The sequence below is a fragment of the Athene noctua genome, chromosome 11 (genome assembly GCF_965140245.1).
Source record: "Athene noctua chromosome 11, bAthNoc1.hap1.1, whole genome shotgun sequence".
NCBI classification, from domain to species: Eukaryota; Metazoa; Chordata; class Aves; order Strigiformes; family Strigidae; genus Athene; species Athene noctua.
In genome coordinates, this window is record NC_134047.1 from 12,473,579 (window position 1) to 12,500,222 (window position 26,644).

The window sequence follows — 26,644 nt, forward strand, 5'->3', positions numbered from 1 at the left end:
CACTCAAAAAAACCCCCACTTTGACTCACTACTGAAGTTATGATTAAAAAGAATTGGATAAAAGAGCAGACGGACTGCAGGTTCTTCACTCATGGATATCAGAAAAAAATCTCTTCACCTGGTACCATTCAACACCCACAAAGGTCAGACTCAGTTCCTTACAAAAGGCCAGAAGAAAGGTCTAGTTGCTTCTCAGAAAGCTTTTTAAGACAGCCTGGAGCCACCTGTAGACAGAGGGGTAGACAGATTTCCAGGAGGAACAAAACACTGAAAAGGTATTTGGTTTCAATATATTAAAAAAAAAAAAATATCTAATTTAAAAGAAAAAAATCAGAGTAACAAAACCTACAGAAGATACTAAGATTTAATACAGCTTCATTAGTATTGTTACCTTTGGGTGGCTGGTTTTTGGTTTGTTAAAAGACACTGAGCAGTGCTGCACCCAGCAGTCCCTCCAAAACCAGTAAGGTCACCTAGTTTCTATTCCGTAAAAGAAGGGGAAGTGGAATAACACTCACTTTAAGATAAGCTCCACTGAAGAGTCTTTGATGGATTTCACATTTCAAAGTGTGAAGCTCTGCTTTGAGTTTAAGTAACCAATAAACTAGCTAGTCATTTACTTTAAAAAGGCAAGGTATTTATTTTTGTAGGGAATAAAAATAAACTGTAATACAAATGAAACTTCATGGAACAAATACATTTAGAGAAAAAAAAAAAGACACAGTGCTCCTCTAAACATGGTACATTTTTTTTTTTTAAGCAGTCCATTAACTAAAATGACTTACATGAATACAGCCATCGCATTCAAGAATATGGAATTTCATCATCCACAATTTTATACAACTGTCCAACAGTTACAATGACAAAAATAACGACTGACTTACAGAAACAGCAAAAACATTTACAATTTTCAGCTGAATTCTACAGATAATTTTACGTACGTTCCTACAAAGAGCAATTTGTGGGTGACGGGAAAAGTACATGTGTGCTCAGTTACATATGACTAGGTCCAGTGCTACAAGTTATTCCAGTAGTATGCTGCTACATTAAATACAGACGCACGTACGTAGATAAATGGTGTGAGAAGAGATATAGGTCAACCATTTCAACCTAACCTCTCTTTCTGCATTGCTTTTGTAGTTCAGATGCCAAAAGGACACAGCGCTGTACATTAAAATACTTGACCTAACAAATTGCACTGATTGCAATTGGCACCAACCTGGCTGCCCTTGGTGCTAAAGATGCTTATGAAAACATGGACTTTAACATCACCTGGCTTGAGACATTCCTCATCTAATTAATCAAGTGCTGTGTATTAATTAAAACAAAACTACTACATTCAGAACAGACTCTGCCCCCCACTCTGCCCCAAGGCACAGGAAGTACCTATACGTGCAAGAGGGACAGTATGTAAACAAGGAATAACTGCTCTAGGTCCGTACAAAAAATGACCCCAGCACTCAACACAGAGTGGTGAGGAAGAGGAAAGAGCAAAACAGCAGACACATTTTTCAGTTCACCTGCTCATCCGCAAATATTCATTACTAAATAGTGCCAAGAAATGATCCCTTTGGGGGAGCAGTCGTCAGGCCCTGAAGCTACCCAAAGACATGAACTGAAGCAGCATCTGGCACAAGAGCTCTTCTAAATGCTTTCCCTGCAGGTGCTACAGCTCTGTTCGTTGCAAGGGTGCTTCCTGCATGCCTCCTGGGGCTCACCGTCTCCAAACGCGATGGGAACAGACACAGGGCACTTCACCGACATGGAGATTCCCACTTGTAACCCAGCAAGGTGCAACTCAAGGCAGAGATCCTGTGAAGCTCCCAGCAGATCTCTCTCAACAGGACTAGAGAAGCTTACTGGAGCAAACTGAAGCCTCCATCCTAGTCAGAGTAGTTTTAGGTACCAGTGAGCACCACCTAGCAGGTTTATTTTTCTCCTAAGCACTTAATGGAAGGCAGGAACAAAATATGCAGCTAGAATTATGTTATGCCTATAGGCTTTAACAAACTGCTTTTTCTCTCCCAGAGAAGGCAGCCAACTGAGAACCACAACATCTATGAGCAAACCAATCATTTCCCTTTTTTTTTCCTGTAAAGCAAGCAGCACTGATTGGATTTTCTCTACCACAGGCAACAACTGTAAAACAAAATACAATTTAAGAATCCAGCATTGTGAAGTTCACATTAAGACATTTCAACCAAGAAACAAAGCTACACGAGCCCCTCTTCTACTTCAAAGTAGTAGCTTTAACGCAGAACATTACAGGCACTTGCCCGCTGCAATGCTATGCCCATTCATAGCCAGAGAAACACTGTACAGGCATGAAACCACAATACCACGGACTATCTTGGTAACACAAGGGGTGCTCCAGAAAAGGAAGAGTTTTACACAAACAGAGCCCATCTGCAGCAAACAGGATCCCTCCTCCCTCCCAGTTCTAGTGAGAAGAATCCAAATGGAAAGCAGCAAGTTGCATTGTTCACTTAACAGCTCCAAACAGAACAGCATTTGTGACTTCACAACGCATGGATGCTCCACTAGGAATAAATAAGTTACAGTATGTTTTCACCTACATAGTGCTTACTAAGAAGATTCCTACGTAACAGCTTTTAGATTTCCTTTAACACTTTTAGGGAACATATAATCAAGTCACACACCACTGTCAGCAGGGCACTCCGTAACGAGGGAACACGAGCTTTCTGCAAGGCTCTGGGAAGCCAATCCTAGCTGATCAGAGACCTGAAGACATGCTGCAGTGCTTCAAACAGCTTTTCATTTTTGGTCTTGAAACACACAAGAGTTACCATCAAAACTACAAAGCTTCTAGCTAATCGGTTTACAAACAAATAATGTCATGGAATGCCAGGAAATGCTGGAATCTCTTCCAGCTCTGTAAATTTACAGCACCAGCATGAATAAGTTTTAATATGTTGTAGATTTTGACGAGGTTTGATTATATTAAATTCAAGAGGTTTAAAAAGACAGATCATTACTCTATTTTTTTGGCTAGGTTTTTGCATTTCAAAGTATAAAGTCATCCATTGTTTTGCTACCAAAGTCAGAAGCAGCAAGATCACTAAGAGCTTACTTTCAGTGTGTGCAGCAATCTTTTCATGGTTATATGCATCTGTAGTAATATTGTAGTCAAGAAGAATTTGTGGATATGTCGGCATCATGTTTCAGGAATAAGCAAAGATTATACTTTTTTCAAGGTAATCTGTGGTAATTCAAAAGACAAGGCAATGTGTAAACATTTATAGAAGCCTTCTGCAAAATGTTTTTATATAATGATTAATCAATAGCATGTTGAAATCCTTCAGTAGTCAAAATTCTCTACAATTCCATATTTCAAATTTTCATTAGAGAACACATTAAAAGAACTGATGACATTTAGCATAACTGGTCCTAAAAAGTGCCTGTCCTGGTCTCATTTACCATTTTAGAGTTCTCTATTTAAGAAGCAGTGCATACTATCCACTACGCTCTTCTGCACCCTAGAAAGGAAAGACAGGGTTGATCTATCAGTCCGTATGAAACGGGCTCCAAACTGCAAAGTGCATTGTGAAACTGAGCTTCTACACTATAAAGAAGCAAAGAGAAGTAACCTCCCCAGCATTCTCCAGTGAAAATCTACAGCAGATTCTGAACCCTGGGTATCTAGAGCAGCTGGATTAAGATACAGGGTGCAATTTCTTCACTTTAGGAGTATGAGGATATGGCAAACTTAAAAGGCTGGTAGACTAACTTTATGTTAGGAGCCTAGCAGATCTCTTGTTAGGAGCAAAAGAGACTCAACAGAAGATACTCATCTTGAGATTAAGAAAAGTTGCATTCAGAAATGTGTATCCTTAAAAATAAAATATAGCTGTTGTATGATGCAGTATTTCTGATACGTACCCACACAACAAATTCTGAACATCTTCAACTGAAGTGTATCTGGTTCTGTATTTTATGGGCTTCATTTCTGAATCAGTCACACATTGTAGTTCTCTCACTCCTACCTTGGAAACAACTATATTCCTTGCTTTAAGATTGAAAAATCTGCAACATTAAAAAAAAGCTGTTCTTTGTCATTCTAGTCATTGAAGAAACTGTTCTCAGGTATTGCCTTTTTTTCCTTGGGTCTTTTGATATGCTTAATAAAATATGTATTTTCTTACCCGAAGTGAGACACTCGGAGTTTTTATTGGTTGTGGGTTTTGTTTTGTTTTTTTTTTTCTTTTCTATCTTGAACACTGAAACTAACCTAGTCATTTCACCATAAGCATATGAACAACAGCTATTGCATTTTATGACTCTATAATGGAATGTTTCTACTTTTTATTGTAGATTGGGATGGCTAACTTGGAAAATAATTTTCAATTTTTTTCAAGATTTTATAAAAAAGGGAAACTGATTTTAAGACCTAATGGCAGCATCTAATTTGAACAACAGGATCCAAAAGCAAGCAGAAAAGCATCTTGAATTAAACTGCATAATGGGACACCGTGCAATTAAGCACATCTATAGAAGTACTGTGGAACAGCTTTCCTGGGCCATCCACTTCCCTGGGGAGACAAGCCCTTGTTTCTTCTGTATAAAGAGAGTATACATCTCTGTTTTAAACCTGCAACTTTGAACTAGTATCTGCAGCTGACCTTACTGCAGCTTAAGGAAACCAAGTAGTGTTAACAAGCACTAGAGTGAGTCCAAGCTACAGCCACAGCCCTGAGCCCAGAATGTCCACTCTTTGTTCCACTAAGGTGTCACATCCCAATTTACGTTTTGTCATCAGCTTCACAAAATTAAAAAGTTCACTGCCATGAGAGATATTGTTCATCTCACCATGTCTCGACAGTACAAACAAAGCATCTTTAAAGTTCATGTAATTTTAACATCCAAGATAACATTCACTAGAATCACTCAGCATGTGATGTGAAGTAATCATTTTAGGCCCCATTTCCATAATAGAACACACCTCATCTGTAATTACTGCCTCACTGACGGATGCAAGGAAAGCACACTGATTCCAGCTTAGAACAAAGAGTTGCTCTCTTGCTTCAATTTAACCAAGATCATAAAACAAGACAGAAAATTTCCATATAAATTTTCTCCTATCTTTTCTCATTTCTAGCCCTCCCTCTGTCAAAAAAATCACGTGTCACAGCCTGTCTCTGTGGCTTGCTGTACTCTCACAATCAGTAAATAAGGTCCATAAAAGCTTATCCTTTGAAAGGTCGTCTTAGAAAGAAGCTACTAAACTCAGGGGATCGGCAGAGATCCCAAAGAAGCTGGCATAAGATAAAAAAACCTTGTTTAAAAATACTGACTAAAGGTGACCAAATACAACACTACACTACAATAATAAAAGTAGTACATTGCATGGCTAGACATTAAAATGGTCTCCATAAAAAGGCACAGGGGGGTTTGTTTTTGTTTAACAAATATGCATAGGAAACAAAAACTGATTCAGTTCTGCCACAAGGTGAGGGTCCATGCAGAGATTCATTCACAGCTAAGAAAAGGGGTTTGGTTTTTTTATCATTTTAAGATGACCTTGCACCACCACTGAGAATAAATGGATTGAATACTCCAGTTATAAACACTGCATAACTCCTAAGCCCCAGTTAATTGGCCAAGATTTCTTTCAGCCTGAAATACCAGTCCTGGCAGGCAGTCATAAACCTTAAACACACATCGTGTTTCCACTGAAAAATAAGGTTTACACTAACTCAGGGTAGCTTTCTGGTCAGCTCGTATGCATCTTCATTTTAGCTACAAAACAATGCGACCAAGCCAAATGCAGACTGTCTTCTCTACAGCGAGCACAGCTCCCTGCAAACATAGGTACTCACACGTAGCTGTAAATAGTTAGGGGGTCTACACCCTCGCAGGGGCACAGCTCCCTCATGCCTCACCACCACAAGTGCCCGGTTATTGAACACAGTCCTCAGAGCTGATCAATGGTGCTGCAGCTTTCCATCCTTAGCTTGGGAGTTCAACACGTCAGTGGTGGCATTAAGGTCATGGAGGTCCTGGTGATGAGACAGGTTCTCTTTGTGCTTTTGGTCCACGTCTGACATAACATCTATATCCCCTGCTGAGGCACCATTGCTCAACACAGGAGGTGGTTCCCCTTCATAATCCTGAGGAGTGTTGAGCATCGGTGTTTTTGAAGCAGCACATCCTATTTTAGGTAAGGAGCAAGCTTCACTGGGCAAAGGACCATCAAGGAATGGAAATTTCTACAAAAATAAAAAGACATTAAAAAAAATAACGAAAGCTGCTATTCCCAAATGTCAGGGATACACAAAAACAATTGTCAACATAATAGTCCTGTGCCAGTGACTCTTTTTTAGCTCTGTAATCCAGCATTAAAGTACAGGGGCATAGACCTTTCCATGTTTGATACAAACATCATTATTTGTCTAATAAAAATAAAAAGTTTTCAGCATTCACATTAACCTAGCAAAGGACACTAATAGGTCTTCTCACTGATACATTTTTTAGATGACTCTCCAACTGCTGTATTTTTAGGGTTTTGTTTTGTTGGGGTTTTTCTCTGGTTGGTTTGTTTGTTTTTAATATGCATAGAAAGAATATTGCAAGTAGAGCCTCAAGCATAAAGAAAAGCCACGCCTCTTTCAGGCAGCTGTAGAGGACTGTGGTGGGTTAACCTTGACTGGATGCCAGGTGCCCACCAAGCTGCTCTATCACTCACCTCCTCAGCAAGATGGAGGTGGGGATAAGATGGGAAAAAACCCTTCGTGGGTCAAGATAAAGGCAGTTTCATAAAGCACAAGCAAAGGCTGTGCGCAGAAGCAAAGGAAAACAAAAAAATTATTCTCCACTTCCCATCAGCAGGTGATGTTCAGCCACTTCTCAGAATGTAGGGCTTCAGTACATGTGCCCCCCTGCCCCTCCTCCTTTCTCTAAGATTTTATTGCTGTGCAGACATCATATGATATGGAATCTCCCCTTGGTCAGTTTGGGTTGGCTGTCGCAGCTGTGTCCCCTCCCAAGATCTTGCCCACCCCCAGCCTGCAGTCTTTGGGGATGAGAGGGGGAATGCTGGAGAGTCACCCTCAATGCTGTGGAGCACTGCTCAGCAGTAGCCAAAACACTGGTGTGTTATCAGCACCTTTCTAGCTACTGACACACAGCACAGCACTAGGAGGGCTGCTGTGGGGAACATTAACCCCATCCCACCCAGAACCAATACAGATGAAAACACAGAACTGCAGCACTTCAAAAGCTAACAGGACTACCTGTCTTTTTTTTTTTTTTTTCCTGTCTTGCACTGCTGAGATCTTCATATAGAAACTACATCTTCATATAGATAAATATAGCTCTCTGGGGAATCTGATCAGAACTGACTGCGTTGCTGTTTACTTTATTATTTTGGGTTGAAGTAGAGAAATTGGTTATTCCGGACATAAGATCTCTGCTCTCTAGTACACAGAACACAAGTAGTAAATGCACAAGATTCCCTACCTTGTTTTAGCAATGCACTTTAAATGGAGGTAGCCACTTTTAGAAAGTAATTCAGCCTACACAATCCACTTATAATTTGGTCATTACAGGAAAGCCAACTTAAGTAACTCAATTGTTTTAATACCTGGTTGATCATAATTTTTTTCCAATGTGGCTTGTGAACGAAAAAGCAGGAAAGAAAAATGTGGGGTTGAGCTGAAAACAAGAATATTTTTGTGTATCTGTGTTACAGGTTGGGGGGGAGTGGGGTGGAAGCAAGCCTATTATTTTCTTCTCTCCCTCTCCAACTTTTCTTCAAGTGGAGTTGAAAGCTACATGCTCTTTTAACACCTGCTTTGTTTAGAGAATTAGGTCATAAGGCTGCAACAGAACTTGATCAAAGACAGCTTTTGCCTAGCAGATGAGAATTTTGGGTAAAGCAAACCTATGTATCACAGCAATGTCATTTAACCCCTCATGTTGCCCAGCTCTGCCCAAGCATGTTGAAACAATTGTTCAATGCCAATGTTCAAACCCAGTTATATTTGCCAAAACCATCATGTGATTTTAAATATTATTAATATTCAGGACTCACATTTTCCAGTTCAGATGCACTGTCCTCCAGTTTCATCTTCTGGCTCATGCAGCTTAGCAGATGATCTAGTACACACTGTTTTGGATGCATTCCTTTGTCAAAGCGATTATACATCCCACACCAAAACCTCAAGAACAGGGCAAGAAAAGAGAATTAGGCGGTCAATTGTACACTATTGACCAACAAACTAGATGCTGTTTAAGAAAAAACTTTTCAACAAATTGCCATTAGTAACTGATTTTTAAAAACTGTTAGAGACTTAAATTATAAAATCCAGTATAAATGGGCAAAATTGTCATGAAGCTCCAAAAGCTTCCAAGGATTTAAGCACTCCTGCTTTACAATCCACGTGGACTGGGCAGTAGGTATTAGCATAAGACAAAAATATACTTTTTTCTATAGCAGACTTAGTGGAAACTTGGTGAATTCACCTTCAAATCCTCAGCTTGCCCTACCTCCCTACTTTTTTTAAAATCCTCTGCCTACCAGTAACCACACACAGCACTTAAAATACACTTGCAACTCCCATGTCAGCAGGGAACAAGAGTGAGCCAGAAACAAAACAAAACTAACCACTTCAGCTGTAACACCCCAGGCAAGCAAATAGACATGGCAACAAGAAATCCCTCATGAAAACCACCCTGACTGCATAAGCCTGGGTGTGACTGGGCACTGAAATTTCTGTTTGAAAGACTTCCTTAATATATATTAAAAAGGAAGAAAGGAGGAACTTTCTTTAACAATTGCCTACCCTCTCAAGTAAATTTGACAGAGCAGTCAGGGGGGTTGTGTGGGTCTATCTACACATCTGAAGTTCTTTTCCTTGCCTTTCCCCAGCCTCTCTCTCAACACCAAAGAAAAATTATCATTTTAAATTACAGTACCTGCATTTATTTAGCACTTGCCTATGCACTACTACTCTCAGTTTATGGATGAGGAATGGAGGGGAAAGATAAACCATGCTAATAAGTGAAAATTTATTTCATAAAACCTGAATTACCAATCTACATTACAATGAAAGAAATGTCCCCCTTCTTAAATAAGCAACTTACTGGAAACTGAAAGGTAGTGTGTTTGGTTGAAGCTCTTTGTAAGCTGTAAATCCTCTGTACAAAGGATTTCTTAATTCCTGCTTCTTCTGCAAGAGGAAAGGCCACAGAGAATGGGTCTTCTCAAAGATTCTGTCAATTACAAATAACATCTAATCACAAAAAAAGAATCACATTAAATGGGTTAATAACATTAGCCATTCTTAGTAGAATTAGATTAAGGGAGCTAAGAACTATTTTCGCACAGTATCTGATAACAAGATACATCACTGAAGAATATATAATCAATTTAAAGTGAAGACCATTCAGTCTAAAAGGTTTTTCTGGAAGTTACTACTTTCTGGTCCAAATTAAAATATCTGACTTTGGGGATATAATTAATCTATAGGGGTCTTTTTCCACACTGTAAAACATAAGCATCTACCAAGACAGTGTTACCCATAATCAATCTACAGTTACATTAAAAACACACAAACAAACACAACCTGCTTTTTTTGGTGACATTTAAAGTGACTCCTAGACTGTTGGGTCTATAAACTGTTAACTCACTTCAGATCCTCACGCTCCTTATGACAGGTCCCAAGGAAATTGCCAAACTGGCAGGAGTAGACATGGTCATGGATTTCAAGAAGAAAACGCTCATTAAACTCAAATGTGCAGGGGAACTGCTGCATGAGCTGCCAGACACATTCAATGAACTGAGTGAAGACAGGGGACACTTCTTTGGGGTCACCATCCAAATGGCCACACCTAGAGAGATGCAAACAAAACAGGGGTAAATCCCCTGTCACCCAACAAAGAAAGAATCCCCTTCCTATGAAGCAGCTGGGAAGTTCTCTTCACTACTACAATAAGAAGTTATTCCACACAGAAAAAGCCTCAAGTGATTTATTTTACACCAACTGTACATTAAGGCATGCCACCCTCAACATTACTTGTTCTTCATGGGTACCTGGTGCAGTGTCCCCTTCTCTAAAGTAAAACTAGCTGTGGAAGACCCCACATAACAGACTTACAAGCATCACAAGAAATACTTATGAAATAGGAATCCTTGAGCCTATGCTATGATGTTAGCAAAAAGTAAAAAAAGACACTGTTCTCCAAAGAACCATCTATTGCTTGAATATAAGAAAATAATGCTAGCCCTTAATTGGGGAAAAAAGGCTGACATCAGTGGGATTTCTGTCTGTCTGCCAGCCGGAAACAGTAAGAACCAGTGGGGAGGGGGAGTTTCATCTGCGATCTTCTATGGATGAGAGAGTATTTTATGCAGGCATAGCCACAACAGGCAGCAAGTCAGAACAACCTGATTTTGCTCCATGTGGACAGCAAGAGTGAAATCCTGGTACGCAATTATTAAGAAAAAAAGAAAAACTCAAAGAAAACCCCAAAGCAACAATCAAAAAATATATTTACAGCTTCAGATGAAGTTCAGAAAAAACCTACTAACTCTGCAAAAATCTAGCCAGGGATCTATCAGTGTTCAACACAATCCATCATAAAACAAAAAACAACCGGAAAAGAAATACAGCATTTCTGGAAAGCAGCCAACACACTACTGTGTTGTAATAACTGTTCTTAAAAGAAAAAACTTGGGGCAGAATCCCCCTTTTTAGGAAGGGATAATACCTGGAAATCCACAGAGATAAACAAGGCATCCCCAAATTTAGTTGGAAAAATGAAGGAAGATTTCTTGCGACAGAGATCTAGCTGATCAAATCCCAGTTCCTGGCTCCCAGGTCCTGCGATTCTGACCACAATAACCTAAGTGACAGCATAAAGGAGGACTGGTCTCCCTCAGAACTGTAAGGCACTAGCCACCACTATGAGAAGAATGATTTTGTCTACTGGAATAAAAGTTCATATACTCAGTCAATGCTGAAATTCATGTCTCAAGTACTTTTTGTATCCATTGCCAAGTTCTCGTACTTGGAACAATCCTTTATAATAGAAGATATAACAGAATAGGAGTTGAGGTTTTGGAGTTGGGTGGGGGTTTTTTGCCTTAAAGCAAGGAAGGTGAAAAGAATCCCTGAGGAAGCAGAAACAATGACCACAGAACGTTTATTTGGCCAATAATGACCAAACAGCAGTCTATCTTTGACTGCTTCTTCTTATATACCAGTATAAAGGTGTGCATATTGCTTATTTTCCACAGATAAGCTTTAAGGAAACAGATTTGGTTTATTATTAAAAACAGGAACCCGTTTAACATTGAGAACAAAGATTGAATTTTTTAACAAGCTAATATCACTGAAGAGACCAGTTCCTCCCCTCCTCATATTCTTTTGTATCATCTCAGTTTCTAATTTCTATATGGTAAATATAACAAGTGGTAATTCAAGGTAATATCCCTACTAGATGTGGGCTATCAATTACAGGAATGACAGCAATTTTAATGTGCCTAGAGAAATCAGGTCAAATTGGGTTTTAGCACTGTAACAGACTCAACTTTATACTTTGAACTTGGTAGAAGTCCTGAATAACATTAGCTGAGATTTTCTTCCAGGAGGTGACTGCAGAAGAATTAATACATCTTGCTGGAACACTAGCACTCCTCATATAATACGAATGTGAATTTACAGGTAGGAAAACACTCAGAATTCAAACAATTTGTGCAAGACTCTGATTTTGTAAAGTAATAAAAAAACACTGAGGAAACAACCCTAGCAGATACTGGCTTTATGTCACCAACTCTGGTATTTTCCAAATCTTCTCTCCTCTGTCTTGTATGTTTATTTACATTTCTCAGGAGAGCACCTAAACCTGAAAACACTGTATTAGTTTCACAGCTAAGCCTTCACCCAGTCACTACACCCAAGATAAGACAGTCTTCTTACCTGTGTGAGAACTTGTGGCCCATTGCAATCCACTCTTTTTCTATTAGAACCTTAATTTTCAGAACAGAGATTTAAAAAAGAGCATTACTTTGTTTAGAAAGAGCAAAATGAAGCCTTTGATGCTAAACTCTAAAAAGCAACCAATGCTACCTGCTGACCCTACTGTTATGAGTATATCCATAGAAGTCAAGGAAAATAGTAATAGTGATTTATGGATTAGTCATCCACAGCTACCAGTACAATGTCACTGTTGGAATAAGAAGTTACTTCAAGCAAGTCCAGTACTATTTGGAGGGAGTTTCTATGTTTTTAAAATCATATGTAAGTACTGAGTTAAAAGAATTAACAGCTTAATATTACAGTATGTACTACTTAATTCAGAAAAGAGTATCATGAGACTCAGCAAAATAAATCAACAACTGGAATTCAACAAATGTTTAACACAAATAGGAATATAAGAACTACAACAGTGTACTGAGGAGCTCAGGATGAAATCAGAGAAACTATTAGTTTTAGTTTCTCTCTTAAATAGAATGACTGTGCTATATATAAGAAATTAAAAAGGAAGCAGTATTTTCCTTGAACACACATCTCATAAGGAACCAAATGACTAATGCTAAATCCATTATTACTTGCCTTGTTGCATTATATTTAAAGATCAATTCCTGATATCATCATTCAGAGACTTAAAAGAATGAAAGGAAAGCAGAAATTCACAGAGTACTCTGAACACTTAATTTACATTCTTTTCAAATGTTTCCATTCTTTACACTTCTGTTGCATTCATTTAGGAATAACCACTGCCAAAGGATTTGTAGATATTTGCTCAGAGGACACATGAGCATTCACCTGTTTTAGTTACTGTTCCTGTTCCTAATCAAAATCATGTCTCTCAGTTCATACATAATTGTCCAGAGCCAAAGGCCAGGCAGATGTTTCACATGTAATTTTAACTGTTAAAAGATTTCAGTATAATCCAGAAGCAAAAATAATAATAATAAAAATAGCATGGAATACAAGGAAACAGTCCTAGCAGTGCAACACACTGCAAGAGGCGAATTTGCATCGTTCTGATTTCAGGGTTTCTTTTAAGAAACTATTCCGAGAAAGAGCAGCAGTCTCTCTTTTGGGTATTTAACAAAAAGAGATGAATGCAAAGATAGCATCACAGATTACACTGTATTTATGCAGTGATGGCTTCAAACAAGAAAAAGCCTGCAGTAGAAGCAAACAGCCAAATTCAGGTGCAATGGATTTAAAAAGGTCTTAAGCGATGCACAGATTTTACATGATATACAGGTTATACGCTGCCCTGTGCACAAAGATGAGTTTGCCCAATTTTAAATCCTAGCAGATAACAGACCATTCACTATAAGGCTTAAATAACAAGCTGCTTCACCACTCTTTTGTGGATTGATGCCAGAGTTGCATCCTTTGCTCTCCCATCTCTTGCTGAAATGTCTCATTAGTGGCTCTCATATAGACATTCAAGGAAACAAAGATTTGGGAATTGTAAATCAACTGCTGCTGTTTTGTGCCCAAGCAGTTCAGAGCAATTAAAGCTTGTTCAGAGAATCAAAGCTGGTTTTATATAGGTCACCTACTGTTTGTTCCAAGAAACGACCTAAAATACTTAATTAGGGCCTGTTCACATTTCAAATGCAGGAAGTACTTATTCTTGAAATTCCAACACTCATGTTCTTACCATGAAGCCTTTACAAGTTCTATAAAATGGATCCAAGAGGAGGCTAGCCAGTGAGCAGACCTGGGCTGTGCGATCCCACCCATCAGAGCAGTGGACTAACACGCTAGCTTTTTCATCTTTCACAGCCTGTGAAGGAGACACCAGATAGAACAGTTCAGCAGCTTTCTAGGTTGGTTACTGTAATTAAATGCTACCCTTTCATCTGCTTTTTACCTGACTGGTCTAAAATCCAAGGAGAAAATTTGTCATTTCTCACCTGAACCATGGAAATGCACCATTTCTAGGCACACAGCCAGCAACCCACAGGAAACCGCAACTAGAATAAAATGCTGTAGCATGCCTTGTCAGCCACAGAGACTGTCAAGAAACAAAGACCCTCTGATCTCAAAATGCTCAGCCTTCTGAAAGGCCAGGAATTCTCAATCCCCTCCTCTGAGGAAGAATATGTTGGATGAATAAAGAATATCGGACACACGGGGACTATGAACTTCTCAAGAAGAAGAGCTCATCCCAACATACTCCCTTATGGATCACCTTCTTCCCCTTGTATGCATAGCAGAAGAAAAACAGAGTAGCTTCCTGCTTGCTACATGGGAAAATTTGAAGAGAGAATAGACAACACCTACAGGTCACCACTTTTGCCACACGTTGCCTGCATGCCCTTTACAATTACTGAAGAGCCATGTGCCTTAGTAACTTTTCTCCTTCTGTCTGACTTGCAAAGCCACAAGCTCTGCAGAAATGAGGACTGCGTTGAATAAACAAAATTAGCAGTCCCTGCATCACACAGAACCAGGAGAAAATAAACTGGTCTAAATCCCTCATTTAAAGCAGAGCAGTCCAATAACTAAGGAGCACAAGGTTACATGTTGTTTGCACTAGTCAATATGTGTTATATAGAGTCATTTATAAAGGTCATTTATTCACATTCTGTGATTTTATTTGTTTCAAATGAGTTCTAATAAAGCCTAGATAACTGCTTGTTACAGTACAGTAAACTGGACAATGTCCCAATCCCTACAGCATTTCCTTCAGTCACAAGAAGTGTCTAGGAGAACACCAGCTGGGTAACCCACTCGATGTTCTCCAACTGCAGGCTTGTTTTTGAGAGCTGAGGCCAGCCTGAACAGCAAAGTTTTCCAACCTTCAATCCAGAAACAACTTCACAGCCTTGGAGCAGTCCCTAACAGACAAGTACATATTTTTTAATTCACCTGCAAGTTGGGAGTACAGTTTTTACCTTTGCAAGAAAGACACCTGCATCCATCACCGCCTTAATGTGCCGTAACCAACCTGAATTCTCCAGTCCAGTGAGGAAATCGCTCATTGAGGGGGACTTCATTTCACACACTAAGAACACAAACAAAGGAATTAACTGATACTCCATTATCGACATCTCTTTCTTTTTCCCACCTCCTCATTATCCCTTCACAGCAACAGAACTTGGTAGATCCTAAAAGCTAACATTGCCTCATTTTTTAACAGTCAACATCAATATCCTGTCTAAAGGACACAGGATCTACACAAAATACTTAAATACACAAACCAGCAATTTTTAGCTATAAGAGAACCTGAGGATCTGAAAATATCCTCCTCCTTTTTTTTAAATGGTAACTCATTATTTTTTCAGCTTTTTTCAACAAAGGAAGTGTTTAGTGATCTGTTACTTCACTATAAATCACCTTTGCACACACATCTAAGAACCACTAGCATGCAGTCACCATCACAAAGATTTGAAGAGAGAGCTACTTTAGAGAAAGAAGTAACATGTCTAACCTGGAATGCAACTCAGACGCTATGTTAACCGAGCATAGAAAATACTTATAGTAATACAGTTCAATAGCAGGTAAACATCAGTGAGAGATTTTATCACTGTCAAAGAACAATATGGAAGTAAGCAAGTATTTATTCTGCCTCTTCTTCCACCACAAAATAAATCTGCCAGGAACAGGCAATTGAGGACTTAAACTTGTGATCAGGCGAATCTCTTGGTCATGTGTATAGCCTCATTTTTCTCCAAGGTCATCAGAGATCGTGCAGTGCTACCTGGCCAGGCAATTGGTAGCGTCAATTACTCAACTATTTTGAAGCAATATGACCCTTATGCTGGTTACTAAAATATTAAACTCATATTTTGAATGACTTGTATTACATTTTAGAAAACTAAGCACGGGGACCAAGCAGAATGATTTGCAGCATCTACTCTGCCCTGTTCTGCAGTCTTTGTCAGCACAAGGATGCTAATAGTGCTGGAAACCACGTAGCAGAGTATGATGGTTTGATCCAAGCTGCACCATGACTGTTAATGGAACTTCTAAAAATTACATTAGTGAAAATATGGACCTGATTCACCTTTTGATCTCCACTGGCTCAGATAAGTATTTCTTCTGCTTTGCATTTTCCCCCTAAGATCACAATCTTGAAGTTGTTTAATTACCTGAGCTATTCCGCATTTTCATATATTTTAATGTATTAAAAGCAAGTTCAGTTAAAGATATCGGAAATAAATGAAGAATAAGAACTATGTATGCATGAGATTAAAGTCTTTTGAAGATCAGGCCAAATCTTTATTTCAAATCAGAAATACTGGTTAACACTGTAACTAAATGTAGCAAACCCCAGGAAAGTATTTCCTCAACAACCTATGTTAGTTTTCTTTCAACAGCTCACAAAGTAACCATGAGACTATCTTAATGGTAAAATGTAATATTCCTATAGCCTTTTTCTTTTAATTTGGCATATTTAAGAAATTAATATTTTCTGTAACTAGCAAAATTAAGAAATGTTTTTAGTATTAGTTGCTATTTTTGAACCACTATAAAACTAAGCACAATAATATAACGTCCAGCAGGAAAGCATGTTAACAAGATTAATACTTTCAGCCACTCCAACACAGCAAACCAAGATACTTGCTCATCTGGTTCCATCACAACACCCAAGTCCACATGCATTTGTGCATGTAGGAGCTATATATTTAGCAAAAGGTTGTCCAAAAGTAGCCGTGGGTAATGAAGACGGGCCACTTGCACAGACCGTACCTACCTTCCAGGAGTTTCTGCAAGCTGTTACGCATCACATGGATGTTTTCTATACCAATAAATTTAAAGCGAATATTATCATAATTATCTTCATTCTCATAACCCTTCCCAGCAGCTCGGTTTGCCATGGCATTTAACTGTCAAATTCAAGGGAAAAGGAATAGGAAAGAAAAGAGAGAAAATTACAACAAACAATATGCAGAAATAAATGAGACTGTTTTGCAAGTCCTTCTTCTTTTAAAGTCTCCCAGAAAATATACAGAACAAAGTTGTTACTCAGACATACTTCCCCACCTCCCAGACATTACTTCCAGCTGTTTCACTAAAATTATGCCAGTATCTCCAGTCCATTAGTCATATGCAGAGACTCATTAAGTCCCTGTACAAAATTTCTTAGGATAGACAGTATCAAAACCATGCCCAATTTCAGAATACTGCTGTCAACAAAACGGGTAGAGAGACACTGAGTCTGCCTTAACTGTGAAGCTATGTAAAAAGATTCAGACAGAAGCACATGAAAGTAAAACTAGGAAAGCCATTTTTACGAGTAACATACATACATGGTGGTATAGAAATAGTAAGAGAATTCCAAAGCTTTTCACAGACATACATGCACAGATGAAATAAAGCCACCTGAGGGAAACATAGAAATATTAAAGTTGAGCAGAAAGAATACAGCAACCAACTGGAACTGCAGAAAAGAAGTAGAAAAGCCACCAGCTGCTCTAACAATTACCCAAAATAGTTCAAGAACTACCACAAAATCCTAAATGCTGACCAAAAAAAAAGAGCACCTCAACCCCCCCACCTATTAATTTGGGAAAAGGAGTGATTTGCCTCCATAGAGAGGAGAGAAAGAAGAGTCAGATAAAGTATATACATCTTTAGAACAATTAAAAAACCCTAGTGCTTCAGTTCTACCATTCGGACGTTCTATTAGAAGGAAAAACACCACCAATTTTAAATTCTCCCTTTTTTTGCCAAATACTTTAGAACAAAATTGCCATCAACCGTAGGTTTCACTAGAACATCTATGATACTGAAAGCTATCTGTACTAAAAGAACATGCAGTGATTGCTATAAACATACATATAATTACAGAATAGGTTCTCTCTCGGAAATGTCATACTGCAAAAAGCCAGAACACATCTTGGAACAACAGGTGAAACATTCCTTGTTTTCCCCAAAACTTTTTCCCTTCTTGCACTTGCCATAATTTAACTACAACTGTAGTTTCTATAAAATAATATCTGAACAGTGAAGCAAGTTCTCAGAAATCTCAATTTTAAAATAATCAAAGCACTTTAAAACCTTTGTATTGAAATAATTGTGTACTATGAAAATCCTTGTGTTCTAATTTGGTTATACTCCCAATCAATATGCTTACAAAACAATCACTTGAATTGGTTTCTGAATTCAGTTCCTCAAGATGACAGTCATTAGAGATTTCATTTTGCAAATGTTTCTTCAATATCCTCTTAAACACCTCAGCAATAAAGTTCTAGCCCCAAATAGTGCCTATGGACCAGAGGAGCTGAATTGTATTAAACTCCAAGCTGCACATCATGAGAACATTAGTTATTTTTACAAAGACAAAAAAATGGAGGAATTGCTTTTCTCAATTGTTACTGACTTCATACAGCCTCACTTCTTCCCATGGTCTGCTGATAAAAGCACTTCAGGCTCGTGGAACTGAATCCTAAGGCTTCTCTCCAACACAACATATTAAGGACACAGCTCTCTGCAGGAAAATGCTTCACTGTCTCAGTCAGCTTCAAGACTGCCAATTGCTTCAGGTCATCCTTAAAACAAACCTCAACGCAGAATACTCCAGAAGCGTGAGCATTCTTAACAGCACTTAACATTGCCATTTTATTATGCACAAGTATTCGTCACATTAAGACACCGAACCAGGAGCCTGATACCGAATTCCTGATTCAGGACTGACACAATTTAACCTAATGCAGCATAAGAAAATATTAGCAGAGTTGTGAAGGAACAAACTGGAAATAGCATTACCAATTCAGACACGAGATTTAAAAGTAGCCACAAACCCCATGAAGATACCTTTGGCCTTGTGTCAACAACATACATGAAGGGGCTCCCAGGGTTGGCTTCTCTGATCGCCTGCAGCATTTGTTCATCCTCCAGACAGCGTGCACTGAACCCGGAGAGAGGCTGGCTACAACGACATATGGCAGCCTGCAACACACAACAGCTCTCATTTTTCTGCTTTCAGATCGTCTCTACTGCACTACCCCAAAGAACGATAATTTGTTGGCCAAGTGTCCTCCATTTCACTGAAGAACTGCTACTTAAATGGACACACAGGAATACTACCAAAATATTTCTCAAAGCTACAAGCTTGACAATCATAAGGAAGTAGTGAGGCTAAAGAGCCCTGCTACAAACTTCACTGCTATGTTCTCAAACCCACTATGCTCTGCCTGATGATCAGTATCCCAAATGTTCGCATTTCTCACGTTTTCTACTTGGTTTCTATTATCCAAACCATTCTCTTCCACAACTTTGCTTATCAGCTGTTACTGTTCCAGACAGAACTGCACCGAGTGCGCTTTAGGGAAATTTCAGTAGCTGACAGCAGAACTCCATAGTTGCCCAGGTCAAGGCACGCTTCCTCAGGAAAACAATGTGACTGCATTTTCCTAACATCTGCATCTAAAACATTGCTGAGACAGCAAAGTTAAAAATTTACATTCTGGTCTTCAGTGGAAAAAAAAAAAAACAAACTGAAACCTCTTATTCTGAGCTAGTGGGGATTTATTACAGGGTGGTTCCTCCTATTCAATATGAAGAAAAATCTAGCTGAGTTAACAAGTACCTTGTTAAAACATTCAATATTGCTAAACAGTAGATTTAAAAAAAAACAACACACGTAACAAGGTACTGCTGAAAGCTCATTAAAGAAAAAAAATCCAGACAGGAAGCTTGGAAAGTCTGTGCTTTTTGCACAGCTCTGGATGCATCCCAAGAGTTTGCCTTTAGCTTATTCTGTGACACAGAACAAACCAATATTAATGCTGTTAAGACAACCACAGTTCTCAAACATAAAGTTAATTATTAGAACCTATTATCTCATTCTTTCCTTTCACTAAAAGGAAACAGGACAAGAAGGGGAACCCTTACTCCCCCAAAAGACAGCAGACAGTGAACAACTAACATTGTTTTCTTTATACAAGTAAGAAAGCACCGGAATCCGCCCTCTGCTTCTGAATCTTGAACTTCCAATCACCACTGCCTTATTAGCAGCTCTAGGCACCACTATTTCTGGAGGATATGTGTTGCAAACCTAAGTGAAAAGAGAGAGAGAGAAAAAAAAAATCACATATTAGTAATTAGCAGCTCAAAATTCATCCCTAGCTTATGATCTAGCATTTATAAACAACAGGAATAGATTGTTTGTCATACTGTATCTAATGTAGTCCACACCTAAAATTTTAAGCCATTAAGATGCATTTTGAAAAACAACACAGGAATAAATTCAAAATGAAACAATCGATCTTGCAACTGAACTTAAAAAAATGGACTGCACAGTACACAATGTATATTAAAAGAAAGTTCTTTAAATCCATAAAATTTATGAAAGCTTCTGATTTGTCACAAAAAGGGAAATTAAGAACAACTATATTTAAAATGTTCCCTCTAAATCTTACTCAACTTGAAATGAGCTTCCAGCAATCAGGTACAGACCAGCTTTATCCTTTTTTCTCAGACAAGTACAGCCTTTTCAGCACGTACTTCACCGATAAGCTGTTCTCCAAGTATGGCTTTACTTTAGGCTTGACAATTTTAAAACATAAGGTGGAAACCCTGAGGAAATTACAAAGCACTGGCACTTGAGACTTACATACTAGCAAGTAAAACTTCAATGTGATTAATGATTTTAGATGCCCACATTCAGATGCCCTAATCAGCTAATGGAAAAAGCACCTCTCACCTCCTATCTCAATTCAGGCATCCAAAGATAGTAATTTAAAATTACCAGTCACTTCTAACAGCACAGGATTATATTTCTTCAACCCAAAGTGTAACACTGAAAAGCTAGTGGGGAAGAGAGTGGCGAGCGGGGAAAGGGACTCAAGACTTAGTAATTTTTATCTTCCTCAAGAGTTGTTTGCTTTGTCTTTTAGACAGAAAGGTCTGACTGTATACAACATCAGAAGAAATAAAAAGGGAAGTAAGTAAACTTGCTGAAAAATGCTTTCATTTAATGTGGTTTAAATCCAATCTGACCTTAAAGAGACTGAAAAAACCAACATCACTAGTCAGTTAGGACTGAAATGACAGAGAGCCCTTATTTAGCAGGAGACCCAACCAAGCAAGAAAAAAACATGTCTGTTTTCCGTTACTGTTTTTTCCTTCCTTACCTAGTCCCTTTCCACTCTGCCTCATTCCCCACCAAGCCATACTGCTGCCATCTATTTCTCTTCTACACATCTGTCACCAGCCTGGTGGGACAGGGTTTGGAAATACCAAAGGCAGCTAAGGGTACTTCAGGTTTTTCGTAACAGATGGTTTGACATTTCTCTATAAAAAAAAAAAAAAAAAAAAGTATCTGGTACTTTGCCAGGGGGATCAAAACAAACCAAGGTGACTCTGGAGCTCTGTTCTGTTCTTTCATAGCATCATTATCCACAACTTTGCATCAAGATGATGCTGCTTCGATTAAAACCAACTGAGCTCATTCCTCCCCAGAGACACCACTTATGCAGCAGTAGAAGGACTGCTGTATGTCATTAATAACAAAGAAGAGATGCTGCATTAAATGGCTACTTTGGGCAAGAATTACCTCATAGTCTTTATTAACATCCGTTATTTCCCAATAGTCATTTGGAATTCCCATACGTTGGTAATCTACTTTTAAATCAATCAGCTTCCATCCAATTTCCCGGTTCTCTTTAGACATTTTGGGATTATAAGAGAAAGCATAAAGTTCTTCAGGTTTCACTGGGAAGAAGAAAGAAAAAAATTAACTACTTAGATACAAAAGACACACAGAGAGGTCAACACTTCTTCCTAAAGACCACCTTTTGGACAAGCACACTGTGCAAGCCAATGAGCTGCAGGTGTACTGCAACTGATACAAGGACTGAAAAAAAATTATCCAGTCAAGAAAGATCAGGAGACCTAGAAATCATTTACCAAAGAAGCCAAAGGACTACGCCACTGTACTGCATAGTTGACTGTTTTAATAAGAGCTATTTTCCTTATGCTTTTGCCTCCTCAAAGATCAGAAGCATGAAGCTTTCTTTTGGCATTTTGCATAATTCACCACTCTAAAAGTTAAGACTGATTCTCACTTCTTAAAAAAAAGTACAGATACCTCAAATTTCTCAACCTCACATTTACAAGTTTTTGTTCAGGGTAGTACTGAGTGCTGACAATTCATATTTAAGACCACTGAAATTTCCAATACTTGGTTCCCTCATGCAGGGAGATACACTAAAACATTTTGTATAGAATTAATTAAAACTTCAAAATAATGATTTTTCCCAAACAAATGATTTCCTATTGAATTCACTGCAATAGGCATGTTAGACAAGATTTATATCATAAGAATTAAACCATAAATGAAAACATATATTAAAAGGTATATTTTCTGTGAAGAGTTCATAAAACAGCTCTTGCACACCTGTAAGTTCATCGTTCAACAGTGAGTTCTGAGTCGCATGGAAAACTTGATAGATGTCTTGAATATTACTGTCAGCACAACAAAAGCTTCAGGCTGTGTCTGACAAATGGTAATTTCTTCCTCCCTCCATCTCTACCATCCCAATTTCCTTCCCTCTCTTCATAAAATGCAAATCCAACCAATAACTCATTCAGCTGATTCCCAAGGCAGCAAGTGCTCCACAGACAGAGTGAAACCTGTCAGAGTCTGATAAAGTAGCCAGGTTACCAGACAGGTAACCTATCGCTGTCAATCATACATGTGCAAATCATAAAGAATATATGCCAAAAAACCATGAAGTAAGCACACATACAGAAATTTTAAAACAAAAGAGAACTGTTAAAATCCATAAATAGAACAAAAGAAAGAGCTGCAGCATATTACACAAAAACCCGCAAGACAAAAGAAACTGATGTAATTCCCTGCAGTGACAGCTCCCACGCTTCAAGACACTACGTAAGTCTCTAATTTTCAAAACTGAGAACAGTGACAGCTTTTAAACACAACACCAGAAACTTGCCAGATACAGGATTAGAATTAGAACTTCAGAACTAAGAAACTCCAAAGCTCAGAGCACAAGGGAGATCCTGGGAATAGACAAAACCCTGAATATCAATCAAAAAACCCCCAAACTTGGCAAAACCCATTATATTAGAGTATTTCTATTCAAGTCCTATGGGATGGCCAGCATGAAGCAGACTGGTGCTATCAATTCCCTTCCCTTAGTCTAGTGACATAATCACAACATGCAATTACAAATGGCATCCTTACAATAAAGTCAGATTCCAAATACTGGTTCACTGAAGGAGCACCCCAAAACCAGAAGCTGCCACAGACAGAAGCCAGGTAGAAATCTCAGTGGAATGCTGTCCTGCAAGAAGAACTATGAGCCTGAAGATTCACCCATGATGGACGAAAAAGCTCAAGCCAGAGGAGACCACAGGCTTTTGAGGATGTCTGGCTTACACTCTTAATTTAAGAGTGACTCCAAGTCAGGACAGCCAGGCTAAAGCACAGGGTTTCACAACTGAAAAGACAAACACTGAACAGTAGCCTAAACATGCTGTAGGGGAACAAATGAAAGATGCCAACCTTTAAAGCTTTATTTGTGGGATTTCAGAATTTTGTGAACATCTGGATCAACTGGAAAGGGCAGAACTACACATGGCCAACAACTAAGTCACAGAAATGACTGACAATGGCCAGGTACGGGATCTGACACTCAGCACGAGTGCTACAAGAAAAAAGCCTGAGATGCTGCATACGACCTCAGTCGGGCAAGTGAACTTTGCCCGGGTCTTCAGAAATTCCTCATGGGAGACCACCTCATTCCCCCTGCCACAAAAGACTTCTTTAGTTTGGAAGCAAATGTCCCAGTTCACAAGGCAGCACTCTACTTGCTGAGCTAACCCACACAGATCACCTCTGGTGGTGGAAACCGATTCTGATTTCACATCCTCCCCCTCCTGTACCAACACTACAAAACCAACAGTCTGGCAGGTGAAGCTCTCTCTCTTGCTCAGACAAGCCTTTCAGCTTAAAGTATTTCAACAATTTGCAAAGCAGACTCCCATCCTAAATACCTGGTTGTGAAAGTTTAAGCAATGAGGTATACACTTCATGACAGTCACGTTCCTGCCCAATAACAAAGTGAGCCACGTGGAAGTTCTTGCAGTGAATAAGGAGTGGATATCCAGCTGTGGTCAGAGGCAATTTTTCTACAGTTGCAATATGATGATGCAAAATCTGAAAAAGAGGAAATAAACATTTTTCAGAAGCCACTGATAAGGTTGTGAGCAGTAGAAGCAGATACTAAGTTTTTGCAATACTATCAGCTATTTATGGTTACTGCAACTAACCAGCAAGTAAGTTTATTTGTGGTATTCATCAAACAAACATAATAAACATCCAGACTGTGCACCCAAAGGGTAGGTAACTAAGAGCAAGACTGAATAAAACACAGATATATAAAAATAACTTCTAGAGACTGATGTGCAGCCCGGTTTACCTGGTTCATTTTGCTTTCCCTCCCTGCCCATATGCAATATCTTTCGTCATTCACATTTTACTTTAGCATTAATAAAAAAGGCTCATTTCAGTGCTAATTCTGCACTTCTAAAAGCTGTAAATTCAAGTTTGGCGGCTTGATTATTGAGTTTCAGACAGGAAACTAAACAAGTTTCTTACATTCCTGGAACTAACACTAATTCAGCAAGTGACCTCTATCAAGTCACATTACCATTGTGTTCATTTCCTTTCAAAACAGCTGCTTCTGTTAAGCATTTGGTATCAAAATGCTATAAAAGACCACTATAAATTTGTAATTCACAAACCCACTCATTCTGGATATGAGATATACGTAATTTTTATGCTTATGTTTAAACAAACTCCAGGTATCACAACATACCCATGTTTCTTTTCTGACTTCAGCAGAAGCATCTACATAGATAAGATGAGTAGCTGTCAGGTATAATGTCCCATTTGCTGCCTTCCTACTTGTATAACGATCTAGTAATTTCACATTTTCAACCTGCAACACAAAAACAGTATGAAAAAATTAATTTAACTTTGATAGAGTAAATATCTAAGCACCCGCTGAATTGCAATCTTTTAACTTCTAATATACAATTTGGAAAGTAAGACACAAAAATGGAAGAATTAAAGTCTCCTCTGCAACACTAATTTAGCTTTACACTGTTCAATTCAATTCAAATTATTTATCCAGAAATTAAAGCAAGAAAGGTTAAGCAAACAGCCAAGGTTTAACACCAGCATGAGTAACAGAGTTACTTGATTTCTAGCTGTGGTGATCACAGTTTATTATTGTGCAAGATTGCAGAAAAAAATAAGGCAAAGAACTGCAAAAGAATACTCAGTATCATCAAAGTATTGCTCTGAAAGAAACAGTCCTCTCCAGTCTGACTTTCAACTGCTCAGTCACTGTAAAAAAAATTAGTAGCTACTTCTTGTAACACATCCTACGCATATAAGCCATTTCATAAACCACACTAAGCTAACTAATAAAAACAGTTTTAAGAAACATCAGTGCAGACATAATAAAATACTAATTTTATTTTACATTATTTGATTTTTTTCCTCCTGCTCTATCTGCTTCTTGATGAATGTAGCTGGAATTTTTCTTTCATCATTAAGGAAAAATAATGGAAAAAAATAATTGGAAAGACAATGAAAACAAACAGTTCAAATAATGATCAATTAGTTCTGGGTATTGAATATATAAGTTTCCTTACAAGACCACTGGTCTGAGATACATCAAGAAAAACATCAGCAAAGAAACTTGAAGAGCAGAGGTGTCAGCTGGCTCTATGTCTTCCTAGTACATCAAGTTTTTCTACATGTATAGTTATTGTATCTAATATCGCCCTTTTTCAGGCCACTAGAGACAAACAGATCCAGGAAAGCACCTTAGGCAACATGGATAAGGAGCATCCCCAAACTAGTATCCTAGAGAACAGAACAAAACAAAACACCGCAAGCAGCAACCTTCAGGGCATTTAAAAAAAAAATAGAAAAAAGAAATCAATCAACAGCTGGACAGCTGCCTAAAGTGAAGACATTTTTTTCTAGCTGTGAGTAATAAATTTTTTTTAGCTGTCACGAAGACAGAATTCCCAGAGCTTCTGTGTCACTTTATTTAACTGAAAAAGCACACTCTTGATTCACTTATTTGGACTGAGGGGGTCTCCACACTTTGATATAAATGAAGTTTACACAAATCGTACCCAAACCACCTTTTAATCAGTATCCTTCCTAAAAATTTCCTTTCCAAGAAGGCGATACAGTAAGAAATACGTAAACACCACGTCAAGTAGCTTTAAGCCTTCCAGACTTATCCATGACCCATTTGAGAAGTGCAAGGGACACTCACGGATACGTATGCCTTAAAGGAAAGTAAAGACAGCTCGTTTACCGAAATTAGTCACGACCTTAAAACAAAAAAAAGAAATGCTTGAAAACGCACAGTCCTGACAGCAGCCCTGGCCGAAGCCCACGGCTCCCGGAGAGGCTTCACCTCAGGTGTCCCACAGGGAGGCCTCGGCGCAGAGCGGCGGGTGGAGCCCTGGGTCCGGCCCGGCCCGGCTGGCCGCCACAGGGGTACCCCGGCGGGACAGCGGCGGCTGCCATGGCGGGACGGCCTCTTACCTTCGGGGTGGTGATGTGCTCCATGGCGGCACCGCCCGCCTCCCCCGGCCTCACCTCGGCACGCCCGCGCGAGCCGGCCTCCGCGCCGCCATTTGCACCAGGCAGC

At 38.8% G+C, this 26,644-nt stretch overlaps 1 protein-coding gene across 3 annotated transcripts; it reads right to left on the minus strand.

Annotated features, from left to right (window-relative positions):
- Positions 1 to 625: 625 nt before the first annotated feature.
- MTMR8 (myotubularin related protein 8) lies at positions 626 to 26,644 on the minus strand. Of its 3 annotated transcripts, XR_012634334.1 has the most exons (16): positions 26,539 to 26,644; positions 24,782 to 24,904; positions 23,958 to 24,120; positions 21,493 to 21,650; positions 19,864 to 19,992; positions 18,775 to 18,884; positions 17,243 to 17,315; positions 16,687 to 16,819; positions 14,885 to 14,994; positions 13,645 to 13,770; positions 11,940 to 11,989; positions 9,649 to 9,849; positions 9,103 to 9,231; positions 8,051 to 8,177; positions 5,838 to 6,227; positions 626 to 3,220 (listed from the first exon to the last, which is right to left on the minus strand). XR_012634334.1 is itself a non-coding variant. In XM_074914841.1 (15 exons), the coding sequence occupies exons 1-15, from the start codon at positions 26,560 to 26,562 to the stop codon at positions 5,943 to 5,945; spliced, it is 1,941 nt and encodes a 646-aa protein (XP_074770942.1). In that variant the 5' UTR covers positions 26,563 to 26,644; the 3' UTR covers positions 626 to 5,942. The 3 variants fall into 3 exon arrangements, 2 of the variants coding, with proteins under 2 accessions (XP_074770942.1, XP_074770943.1); XM_074914841.1 differs by having other exon boundaries at positions 626 to 6,227; XM_074914842.1 differs by lacking the exon at positions 17,243 to 17,315 and having other exon boundaries at positions 626 to 6,227; positions 18,750 to 18,884.

What these genes read in the sequence shown, in the direction of transcription:
- MTMR8 (XM_074914841.1), bottom strand. Translation starts at nt 26,562, where the DNA reads ATGGAGCACATCACCACCCCGAAG. An exon ending in ACTTGTATAAAGAAAACAAT is followed by an intron (nt 18,885 to 19,863) that starts GTTAGTTGTTCA and finishes TGTGTGTTGCAG; the next exon opens with GCTGCCATATGTCGTTGTAG. An exon ending in AAGGAGCGTGAGGATCTGAA is followed by an intron (nt 9,232 to 9,648) that starts GTGAGTTAACAG and finishes TGTAATTGACAG; the next exon opens with AATCTTTGAGAAGACCCATT.